Source organism: Pyrgilauda ruficollis, unplaced genomic scaffold (genome assembly GCF_017590135.1).
Source record: "Pyrgilauda ruficollis isolate IOZ18807 unplaced genomic scaffold, ASM1759013v1 scaffold10, whole genome shotgun sequence".
Classification (NCBI taxonomy): domain Eukaryota; kingdom Metazoa; phylum Chordata; class Aves; order Passeriformes; family Passeridae; genus Pyrgilauda; species Pyrgilauda ruficollis.
Window position 1 is genome coordinate 9236099 of NW_024508101.1, and position 12312 is coordinate 9248410.

The 12312-nt window shown below is 44.3% G+C and overlaps 1 protein-coding gene across 1 annotated transcript in view; it reads right to left on the bottom strand.

Moving 5' to 3' along the window:
• PLXNB1 (plexin B1) overlaps positions 1-12312 on the bottom strand; it is a 55826-nt gene that overhangs the window by 25991 nt on the left and 17523 nt on the right. The window contains exons 3-9 of the mRNA XM_041465170.1: positions 7643-7825; positions 7099-7227; positions 5231-5331; positions 4425-4557; positions 3583-3739; positions 657-765; positions 450-558 (exon numbers count right to left, since the gene is read on the bottom strand). Of these exons, the coding sequence (XP_041321104.1) occupies positions 450-558; positions 657-765; positions 3583-3739; positions 4425-4557; positions 5231-5331; positions 7099-7227; positions 7643-7825 (921 nt within the window). The remainder of the gene's footprint in view (positions 1-449; positions 559-656; positions 766-3582; positions 3740-4424; positions 4558-5230; positions 5332-7098; positions 7228-7642; positions 7826-12312) is intronic.

The window sequence follows — 12312 nt, forward strand, 5'->3', positions numbered from 1 at the left end:
TGCAATGGGACTGGGGAATGTTCACAGTGCAGAAGATCCAGCAACACTCCCTCTTCCCACGGATGCCTGCACTGGCCTCCTCTCACAGGGAGGTCTGTTAGTCTTCATCCTCCACAAAATGCAAGGCCACCTGTGGCAGCCACACACTGGGCACGTGTTCCACCTCCCTGTTGCAGCCTCCTTGCCAGCTTGCTCTTGTCCTTCCACGGTGACAACACTGGCTGCATAGCCCCAGGACGGTGACCTGCTTCATCTGACTGCACTTCCCCAGAACACTGTAGTATCTATCAGGGATGCAGAGCCTCGTGTCACTCCAAGGAGAGCTCCTCTTTGCTCCAACAGCTCACCTCCTTGCTTATGTGACTGACAGCTGCTATTTTACCTGAGAAGAGATCTGACTCACTGAGGCTGTGAGAGCACACAGGACTAGGACTGAGCAGGAGACTTACCCTTTCATTGTAGATAATGGTTCCCTCCTCACAGGTTGCTTTGTGGGTGCAGAGGTGCTGCTGGATACACCAGTTGCATCCCCAGAGACTGCTCACACACTTCTGGCACCTGGAGGAACGACAGAAAAGCAGCTGCTAAGACAGGACAACCCAGAAAGGGACAGCCACCCTCCCTAAAACTACAGAAGAGAAAAAGCAGGTGCTCACGGTGCCGATTTCCACAGCAGGGCCACTGCAGCACAGTCATAGAAAGAGAAGTCCACAGAAGCAATGAAGATGTCATGGAAACGCACTATAAGCTTTATGGTGACATGATCTGAAAATGAAAATAAAAATTTCTTAGAAATGGAGCCCCTACAAGTTTGCCATACTGTTAGGAGACACAGCATGCTTTAGGATAGACACTGAGGCAGGTTCCCTTCCACGCTTTAAGCACCTCAATCACTGGATTATCCTACGGACACTAAAAACAGGTTGGACAAGTTCATCAGGAGTAGTTTGTGACAGCTCTTGCCAGCCCATGGGAAAGAAGCCTAGTCTGAAGATCTGTCCACCTTTATCTCTGTAATTCCACTGCCATCTCTGTATTACAGGAAGAAGTAACACTGAGGCTCAAAGCTGATTGCCTTCTTTTGTCATCCAAAGGAAAATGAAACCTTAGAACTGATGTGCCCTTCACATGCTGCCTTTACCTTGAGAGCTTTGTTCTATGACCAGACTAAGAAGTGTCAGGGAAGAGGTTTATAAGATTTGTAATCTCATTTGCAACAACTGAAGGCTTATCTGCTTTAAAATCCAGGTCTCACATCAAGTACAACCCTCAGGATAGCCCTGTTCTCTTTGGGAACAGACTGTCACTGTTTTCTGTAGACCAAATAGCTGCAGAGATGGTCAAATCTTACTGCGGCTGATAGCATCAGCTGGAAGGAGATATTTTGCATAAGACAGTACTAAATCAGCTTATTAATCTTGTCCCAGACAAATGCCTTCAACCTTAGAGTTGGTCACTAGTTCTTCAAATAATGGGAGCATACTGCATTCTCTGCTCAAGCCCAGCAGCTGCTGTTTCTCTAGGGCAGTTTGCAATAAAAGTAAGTAACAAGAACCTTGTGCACTGTTCCTTTCAGAATGAGATTTCAGAGCTCCTCTTGCAAGCAATCTCTAGTCACAGCAAAACAATCAACATGTGAAGAACCAGTCAGAGCTAAGCTGAGTTCCTGACAGGATGGCAAGGGAAGCAGTATGCTAACAAAACAGTGATGGGGGGTGTATTGAAACCCAGGATGTGCAGAAAATAAGGGATATCCTATGCAGCTGGAGGCTGGAGTCACTGCAATACTGCCAACTCCTATCACTGTCATAGAGGTGATTGCATTTGGCAGTGGTGGAAGGGCTAACACCTCCCAGGATTTCAGGGTTATGACACCATATTTATAAATACTCCTTTCTCCAGAAAGGCCATTAATTCCCATGACTGCCAATAATGCTGTTTGACAGTACGGAAGATGAGGTCGAGCACTTGCAGATTGAGAGCAAGAGTTTGTGCTACTAACTTGGAGCTCAACAGCTACACATGATGGATGAGCTGGTATGCAACCTTTAAAATAAAGCTGGAAAACAGCAAATATTTTAGTGAACTGGGCACAGTGTTATAAGTAGGAATAGGAAAGTGCTGGTATCTGAGGCCCTAATGAGATCTCATTTAGAAAACAATGTATGAATCTGGTTACCAGCTTCAAATTCATCTTAGCAGGGTACAGAAGCCACACAGAGAAGGAATAACAATACAGTGAAGGAGAGAGGAAGTCGTGAGAAACAAGAGAACATGAAGAAGAAGCTGGCACAGTTAAACAGCAAAGCTCTGTGCTAGGAATGCCTGGCCATAGTTCATTGAGTGGGAGAAGCACTGCGGAAGCAAAAGGACAACACAAATAGATCAAACAGACAGAAATCATCCACCAGCAAGCTTGTGGTACACAACAGGAGCCACTTGATAAGTCTCAGACACAATATGAAAGCAATGTAGGAAAGGTATCTTGCAATAAAAGCAAGGCTGACTTACAAAGGAGTTGATAAGAATATCTGAAGCCTAGAATAATGAGAACTAGACTGTGGCTTTATCTACACTGATTTTTCACAACTGTGCTTACATTCAGGCCCATACAACTAAACAAGAGAAGCAAATCTTGCCCACTCTGCTTGCAGTGGCAGTGCATGAAGCCCTCTTCCCTCTGCCTGACCACCCTGAATGGAGACCTGTGGGTTTGCTCCAGACTAAAGCAGTGTGAAAGCCAGGTATTAAAATATTGCAAATAATATTGAAAATGAAGGAGTTTGAGTGAGTGTGTTAGCTGATTTCTGGTGTCATGTTATGTCCATGGAGATTGCTTCATACCTATTAGCCAGCTTCATACTTGCACAGAAAAATCTGTTCAGCCATTTAGGTGAATGGTGTGGAATGTGCCCCAATGGACACCTGTCTTTTACTTCAGATGAACAAGTTCTTTGAAGAGATCAGCTCATCAGAGCTCACACTGACAGGCTGGGTAAAATCCAATGCAAAGAAAACAAATTGAGAACTTTCCAGGTTCTTTAGAGTGGCCAATCAGCAATACTCAGCCAGCTATTGTTCACAGGCTGACTGTGTATTTTCTTAGGTTATGCTGCATTGCAGATTTATTTGTATCTTTAAAGACCATGGGTCTCTTCTTGCCTTTCCTTATGTGTACTTCCTTCTCCCACTACATGGATTTTGAGAAGGTTGTGTTGTGTTTGGTTTTAATAATAAAGCAATATTTATGAGAGTTTTCTCCCCAGATTTAGGAAAAAGCTGCCAAACCAGCCACCTCTCTAGACTGCATTTCAGATCACATTCAGATTTGCATACACCCCTTCAAACAGGATCTCCTTTCCAACTATCAGAATTTGGCATTGGAATTTGGCAACGGCCCAAAATAGCACAGGAAGTGTGTGACACAAGTAGAAAGCAAACAGATATTATGAGGAATGAAATGAACACCTGCTGACAGTCCACATACATTCATGGCTGTTAATCCTGGCAATACGATGGCCTATTACGTACTTTCTCCCAACAATGTTATTATCAATGCTCCATTTAAAGCATTTCACTAACCTGTTCCTGCTGGCAAAGCTGGTGCTTGGCTGGGATCTGGAGATGGGCACATGATTCCTGACTCTGTCAGAACTGCTGGGCTTTCGTAATCTTCGAAATAACACGAGTAAAATTCTTCCTCACGCAGAGAAGGTAAGTCCGAGATGGCCAAGAATATCTGTCAGTTCAATAATATCAGTAAATAATTTGTCTTCATTTAATGTAATTTTTTGGTTCTGTTTTTTCAAGAATCCCATAAAGTAGTTATCTACAAAAAAATGCTCCTTTTCCTATAATGTCTCCTAGGACTGACTGTTCCATTCATCATCTCTTGCCATTCCTGAATTGAACTTGGCATCCCTCCAGCAACTGATAACTTCCCCCATTGCTCAAGCCTCTAGCAAAAGACAGGTTCTTGCCACCTCCTGACACAATGACAGACTTCAAATCACTCCAGCACCTTCTTAGCTTTTCTGCCAGCTATCACATGCCAGACAGGAGCTGTAATTTTGGGCCACTCCTTTCAGGCCTTCCTGACAGCAAGTGACAGAAACACTGAAAGCACAGACACAGGCACCTTACAGATACTAAAACAAGGAGGATACCCATCCAAGCAGGAATCACATACTCCAGAATTTAGCAGGCAAGGACATTTAGTCTCAGAGAAAACAATGAAACAACCAAACAACTGAGTTAACAGCTCAGCTGTACCAGGAGATAAGTCCCTCATGTGAGGCAGACAATGTGCCTGAGGGTTCAGTGTTTCAGCACCCCAGTGAAAGCAACAGAAAGACTCGTGACTCTTCAGTTTGCAGAGGACTTTCTACAAGCCTGAGCACCATCAGAGGATCACCCCCACTCACATTTCTCTTTTCCTCTCTGCTGATATTGGCTGGAGTTAGTGACTGGACAGACAGACACTGCTGCGTAGAGTTAAAGCTCCAGAGCCACTGCTCACTCAACCGGGACCGCAAGCACTCGGAGCGACGGCTGCACCTGCAGGGAAACAGCAAGAAGCCCAGTGAGAGGCCTGAGCAGCAGTTTGTGTTTGGCTTCCAAGCAGACACTGGCTGTCTCAAGCCTTGCTAGAGTCTGGGAGAAGCTGCTGCACAAGCCACTGAAGTCCCAGCCTCCCACCACCTTCAATAACAGGATGAACTGTTGTGAAATTAGAGATGGTAAGCACTTCTTGGGCTTCAGGGGTCATGAACTAATTCCTGTGACTTTCTACAGGGAAGCAGAGCCAGCAGGCAGACACAGACACTGGAATAAACCACGTCTCATTAAGCAACATCAGTAGGGGAACAAGTAGTGAAAGAGTGCTAAATAAGACACCAGAAGAAGAGACAAGATAGTTTCTCAAAACTTGCAATGTGGTAGTTTGAGCTGAAGTCAGACTAAAACCAGGCTGAATCTAATGAACAGGTGAATTGTGAGTGGTGCCAAAGACCCAAAAAGCCATGGAAAGATGCCCCTGTGTGCAACTACTATTGCTGCTGGCAGTATTTTAGGGAAGCAGAGAGAGGAATGCTAAGTTAGAGCAAATATCCCATAAAGGAACTAAAAATAAACAAAATCTAGACACAGATATAAGGAAGAGAGTAAGCAGAGACAATCCCTAGGCACTCTCCCTCCAAAATCCTTACAGGTGAAGAGGGATCTATCTTACCTTCCCTGAAGGACACACCAGCCACAATAGGGATCTTTCAGTGCCAGACAGGATTCACAGTCCAAGTATAGGGAACATTCCATTATGGGAACCTTTACTACCTGTCAGAGAAAGAAATGAAAAGTGGAAAACATAGCACACAGCTCCCAGGTCATTGGCTAACTAGCATGTCCCATCATCCTCATGTTCATCAAAACAACTTTTTGATCCTCAATTTATCCTCCCTTAAAGACAAACAAAACGGGAACAAGTTTCCAGAGCCCATTTGAATGGCCATCTCACATATTGGTGAAGGGCATCTAAACATCAAGCTCTAGAGGAGCACTGAGGAAAGCAAACTGTATTGGTATTCATTGGTTATTCTGCAACACATTTTGCAAGCAGGAAATCGTATTTAGTCATAAAACTGCATTTTAACAAAGTGAATTATAGAATAGCCAACTGAGTATCATCCACTCTTTTGCTTTTCTGGACTCTGTCACGTGAGATCGTCTCTTCTGACACACAGGTGACAGAAGCTGGAGACAGCAGCTACAGCTGAGGCCTCTGACTCCATCTGCACTATTGCCCAGCTCTACCTGGCAGAACTATCACTTTGACTGAAAGCAAACGTTGAAGCTTTGATCAGTGTGGAATAAAAACTTTCTGCCATCTCAGGGTAAATTTTACTTGCAAAATTCTTCTGCTTCAACTTACCATCCTTGCTGATTTCAGCCTCCTGCCCTCTTTAATCTGCTACTACACTTCAGCTACTACTGTCAGCTACTTTGAAATACCAACTTCTAATCCCAGACCTATTACTTTTGCTAAGTACATGATGTAATTTGCATATTTTAATTGGCAGAACAACTACTGTTAAGGATATATTTCAGATTTCCTAATCATCTTCCACTCACAGATTTCAACTCCTGCTTTAAAGTGTTACAAATTTTACAAGTATCTCAAAGTGCACTGGGGGAGTAAAGGGAAGCAGTGGTTCTCATTTTTTGTTTGTTCTTTCCTTCAGAGTTACTCAAGGACTGCTTTTCCTTTGCTAGGAGGATCCTTTTTTTTTCCAGTTCAAGGAGCTGATACGAGTGGTGGTAAAAATCCTCTCAAATAAAGTATCCATAGCTGGATTTCCTACTCAGCAGACACCAATATCCCAAAAGCCTGAGGCATTGCAATGCCTCTTCTCCAACTGCCTCTAGGCACAAATAGAATTACAGAAAGGTAAAGAGAAAGGTGCTTCACATGGGTCCTTCCACAGCCTGATTTCATCTGCAAGACTGTTATTATATCCCTGGTCAGAGAACACCTCTGCTATCTGAAGATATTTTCCACACATTTCTGCTTTTTCTAGGTTACAGAAGAACAGCTTGATCTTTTAACTGATTAAAACCAGAAGTGCTACACTTTAATGACACAAAATCTCTCTTTGCTCTTTTTAAACTCCTGCAAAACCAAGATGAGTCACATGTGAATCCAGAGACTTTCTTCTGCTCAAATGGAGATGCAAACTGTAGTCCAAACAGCTCCTGCTCAACACAGCAGAATCCAGGAACTGGTGGTCCCTTGTATTCATGCCAGCAGAGCAGCTTTTTACAGCCTGCAGTTCACATTCCTCCATCACTGCTGATACAGCCTGACAGACTTCAGAAAATGCACACACAAACAAGCCACAGATCAAGCTAACAAGGCTTTCTCCATGCTTCCTCCAGCTTTTGGGAAAGGTCAGTCCCCATTCCTGTAAGAAGACTGGCAGGCAGCTGCTGCCCAGCACAGGCTTAGCCAGGTGCAGTTTCCCTGCCTCCCCTGCTCCTGTCAGCAGTTTGTCTGGACAGCTAGTGTTTTCAGCTCCTCTGTGGGAAGGATTGTATTGCTCTTACCATTGACTGGGTCATGACAAAGAGGTGCTCCTGCAACTGGTCGAACAGCAGGTCTCCACTCACCATGCTGTTCACCTGGATAGATACTGAAGCGTAGGTGTGTGCCTCTCCCTGGGCTCCCAAGTACACCTGCAAGAGAGCCATAGTTGTGAGCAGGCAAAGCACCACCACAGGAGCTGGGGGCACATGTTCTACAACAGAAACAAACTGGAACTGCTGCTCTGTGCAAGGGTTTTAACCTCCCACCAGAACCTCTGTGCAGTGACTTCAGCCACGTGAAGCACATGCCCAGGAATACCTGTGCAAACCATGTAGGATGCACCAGCCCTGCTGCTGGCTCAGTGCAGATGTAACCAAAGGCAATGTGACCACGTTTGGGGTATTGACATTTTCCATGGGCAGTACAGGGTGAGAAGAGACCATCTGACAGTAACCATCTTTAGTAGGAACCCAGCTTTCCAAGGAAAATTACAAACTGCCCTTTTCCCCTTCTACCTGAGCATTCCTGGCTAGTTTTATCCTTTTTGCTGCATGCAGATCATACCTTGTGCAGCCTTCCTCTGCTGTCCCCCAGAAAAGCAATGGTGTGGCCATCTTCCACATTCACTGCCACAGCTGTCAGACGGGCCTCAGTTTTCTCCAGGAGAGGGGCTGCTTCCAAGGGTACCCGGCTGGCCATAGGGCTGGGAGTGTGGTCAGAGCCACAGGGGTAGGCATACAGGGTGTCCTTTTTGGAGGAGTAAAGAGAACAGGGAAATCAGTACCAAAAAAATGGGTACAAGTAACACTAGCACATTTAATCCTTCCCACCATCCCCCTTCTACCCAAATTCTCCAGCAGTTAATTCAGCTTTAACCCCTCTAAGCTTTTTTACTGAGGACAAACCACCCATATTTTAATAATTAGTTTAGGTGTGTTGGCTGTCTGTACCCTCACAGAATCCTGCAGACATTTCAGCCAGTTCATTCAGCATCAGTAATGAAATGCATTGAAACTCCCTCAAGTTCTCCAAAAAACATTGCTGTTACACACTGCCATGATACTGCTTTGGGGAAGATTGTATTTTTCTGAACAAAGGAAAAAGAAGAGAATTTGTGTTTCCAGTGCAAAGCCACCTTGTGACAAGTTCCATCTCAAGCAATTTGCATGGTTTTGCTGTAATACCTACAAGTTAAATTCTAAGACTGAAGTAGAATCCCAGTGCATCAGGACACACATAAACACAGGATGGGACACAACCTGCTCCAAAGAGCTTACTAACTGCATTTAGGAATCAGAGAGCACATACAAGAGACATCATTGCACACAGCTTCAATCATTCAAAGTCTTGTGAGAGTTCTGAACATTAACTCCACTGCTCTGTGCAGAAACAGTCATTCTTCTGTTCCAGTTAATTCCCTCCCAGTGCCACCAAACCTTCACTTACTGCATTCTAAAGAGGGACAACGAAAGCTGCAAACTTATTTACTATTTGTTGTGTGCAGAGAAAAGATATCCCATTATGATTCATCTTTTTCCTAAGTAACAAACTCAGTCTTGTCTAGGATAGTTCCTCTGTTGCTTTATATCTTTGTTGGTGCCTTGTTCCATGTCCATTTCAATTTTACAGTATCCTTTTGGAGACTGAATGCAGGATTGTTCACCCAACAATTAGTATCTAAAACACCATTTTTTAATTGATCAGTGTCTTGTCTTCAAACAATGTGGCTTGTGTAAATTCAAGATTTTCATCACGAAATCCCTTATGGATAATGTTTTCACTCTCCTCTCCAGCCCCTTACTAATTACTCTGACAAAGCTGAGCGTGGAGCAGCACATTAACCGTGCAGTCCATACTGACTCCAGCTCCCTCTCTTGCCTCAGGCAACGTGGTTCAATTTAGACTCCTTGTGAGCAGAGTTACATATTCCTTCTGTCTGATGTCTGTGGCTTTGCATTTGGCAGCTCAGGCTGCACGGTACCAACCGGCACCAGGCAATGGAGCTGCCCCCGTCAGAGATCCATGATAACAGCACATCGTGGCATTCCTGAGGCGTCTGCTTATCTCCACTCACTGATCCCGTGGAAAACCTGGCCCTTTCTCCCCTCTCCTCCCATTTCTACCTTTTTTTTTTTTTCTTCCTTTTTTTTTGGTGGTTTGTGTTGTGGTTGTTGGCTTTGTTTGTTTTTTAAATATTTGACTACTTCCTGGAGAAATCAGAAGCAATCGGCAGCTTTTGGTAAGGTCTATGGAAATCCCACATGAAAATATATTTAACCTGCTCAGCTCTGTTCCCTTCTCAAATGCATTGTTATCTTAGCAGGGAAGCAAGGCTTGACACAGCAGTGCTATTAACAAACCGTGCCAGTTAGACTAGCACTGCCTTCAGTCCAGGGACTTATTGTTTTCCTTTCAAACACTAATTCAGTGATTTTTCTGCACACTTGGTATAAGGTTCTGACAAAGTCTGAGGAGGTTATAGCTTTTAATGATTGCTAGTTTTTACCATCCTCTAAACTATCATTCATTTTTAGTGGTATACATTTTTCTTACCACCTGTCATTTGATTTTTAAGCTTCTTCCAATCAAGTTCTTGCAACTTAAAGATTCCTATTTCCCCAGCTATCCAATTCCTGTAAGATTTATTAGGAAGTAAGCCACTGCCAAAATTCCATGCTCCAAAGCATTAAGTGCATTAAGTGCTTATTTTGAATGGGATTCTAAATATCTTTTGCAACCTTTGTACAAATTCTGGAGCCTAATGGCCTCACTACTGGCTGATTTTTCAAAGACTGCTTAAAAAATGTCCACATACAAGTCAGAAATATTTGTAAGCCAGTTGTGCTCAGCACTGCTGTTGCCTTTATGTGATGCCAAGGGCAAGTCACCTGACACACAACATTTATCTACCATAAACCAACGTGACCTGTGCAAGCTCTCCCAGCACCGGCACAGCCCAGCCGTGGCCTCACAGGGGTTGTCTGTATAAAGTACTTATATAAATTTACATGGAAGCTGTTTGAATTGCTTGCAATGAATAACATCTTGGCAACGTTGCAGAAAATGCACTTGAGGAATCATCCAGTGTCTTAATGAAATGCAGCAGCTGCTGCTGTGAATTCCGCTGTCTGTATCCTATCTGCACAGGTAGGAAACAACAATAGGGCAAGCTATATCTAGGCATGAAGAGGACTAAAAACAAAAGGACAAGATACATGCCTTGAAAACTACACCCACAGAAGACATGCAGCCTTCCCAAACCTTGTAGAAACATTTCACACTTCCAATTTATCAAGTCACTAAACAGCATCCACACAGCCTCCTGCATCTTGTAACCAACGAATCTCCAGCAAACTGAACAAATGTACTGGGTCTGAAATTCTTACGAAAACAAACTGGGTTTTTTTTCCCCCAGTTCAAGAGATTGTATTGAACTGTAAAACTCAATTTTAGTCTCCCTTTTTAGGCTGAAACCCAGAGGCAGGACTAACTAAGGAAAAGGGCATACCTTACGCACTAATAGGTTTGGAGGCAGAAAAATGTGAAATTAATTAGCATTATCCAGCACAAGCTGCCACCATTGAAAACAAGTTAAAACTGTTCCTGCATAAAATGTCCATTGACAGCCGCTGCCACGCAGCCCTGAGTGGAGCAGGCTGGAGCTGGCACAGACCTTTACATGCTGTTAGATACAATTTGAGCGACAACCGCTACCGTGTGCTGAATGGTGAAGGATCAGGTTTGTTAGGACATTTACATATCTTTGGACACACTTGTTAATAAGACATCACACTCTGGTCAGCCCACTCAAGCCAAACCATCCAGCTGGGACCCTGGGAACATGCACCAGGAATCACAGACTGCCTTTTCCTCCCAGCCTGTGCATCCCCTTCTCCATTGGATCAAATGGTATAAGGGTACTCTACATCATTTTGAATGAAAGATTCATCTGCTCATATCTGTTCAACATTTAACTCCCTTAAGCTTCCCTAAAAATCACTTGTAATAAGTCATTCCATGTAGCCTTTCAAAGGACTCACAGGACATGCTTAAGAAATACAGTGAAAGCGGGACAACAAGATGGTCAGTCTCTTTTTTCCCAACTCTTACATACTCTTCCTACCCTCACACTCATCCTGCTCCAAGTCTGCTCTTCACTTTTCCCTTGTCCCACAAGTACTCTACAGTCAGCTTCAACTACTGAGAGGAAAACCATAATTTTAAGACTGGTTTTGAACCACACACCCAACCCCAGAAACTTCTAAAGCTCTGTGGTAACACTTTGCTTTTTGCAGCAACAGGCTGGGAAGAGGCAATTCTCTGGACAGCCTGTTCTGTAGAGGGAAGACACAAGATAACACACTGCTCTGCTAAGGACCTGAAATACCCTTGGTGCAAACAGGCTGCTCATAGTCACAGAGCCTCATGCTAGGACACTGCATCCAGGAGAGCACTGTTGCCCTGTGTTTGAATCACTGTCCCTGATTTTGCAGCCAGTGTGGCTGCCAGATGGTGAGAATTCAGAGTCACAGCCACTTTAGGTCACATTTTCATCCTGCAACACCCCATCATGCTTTTGTCACTGAACTTAGAGGATTAACACCTCTTACAGCTCTGGAGAAAAGAGCCAGCTCAGGAGAAGGTCCTTCTTGTGCCCAAAGTCTGCAGGACTCAAGCAGTCTATAGGAAACTGGGATTTTCACAGAATCACAGAATTATTAAGGTTGGAAGGGACCTCTGGAGACCATCTAGTCCAACCCCTCTGCCAAAGCAGGGCAACTTAAAATCTGTTACACAGGTGCGCATCCAGGAGGGTTTTGAACATCTCTTTGTTGACACTTGGTTTGCGAATGTTCCTTTTTCCTGAGTGCCCTTGCAGGAAGCTGTTGTGAGGTGCACCACCATAAGCAACAGGGACCCAGCACACCCCTTAAATTCCCTTCCCAACACACAGGAGCACATACACATGCACCTCTCCTTCCCTGCAGCGCAGACCAGGAGATGATACAGATAAAGAATGACTTGAACAGCAGCTTCAGTGCTCTTGCCTGGTATTGCCACAAGACAGGCCTCAGGGCCAGGTCACACCAGATGCTCTTCCCACTGTCACATACAGATCCTCTCCCTCTGCAAGGAATCCTGCCCATGTGGGGCACAACAGACTGAGCCCAAAGGCTTTTAACCCAGATTTCAACATCCATCTGTGTAAGCAAGATAACTTCAGGAACACAGAG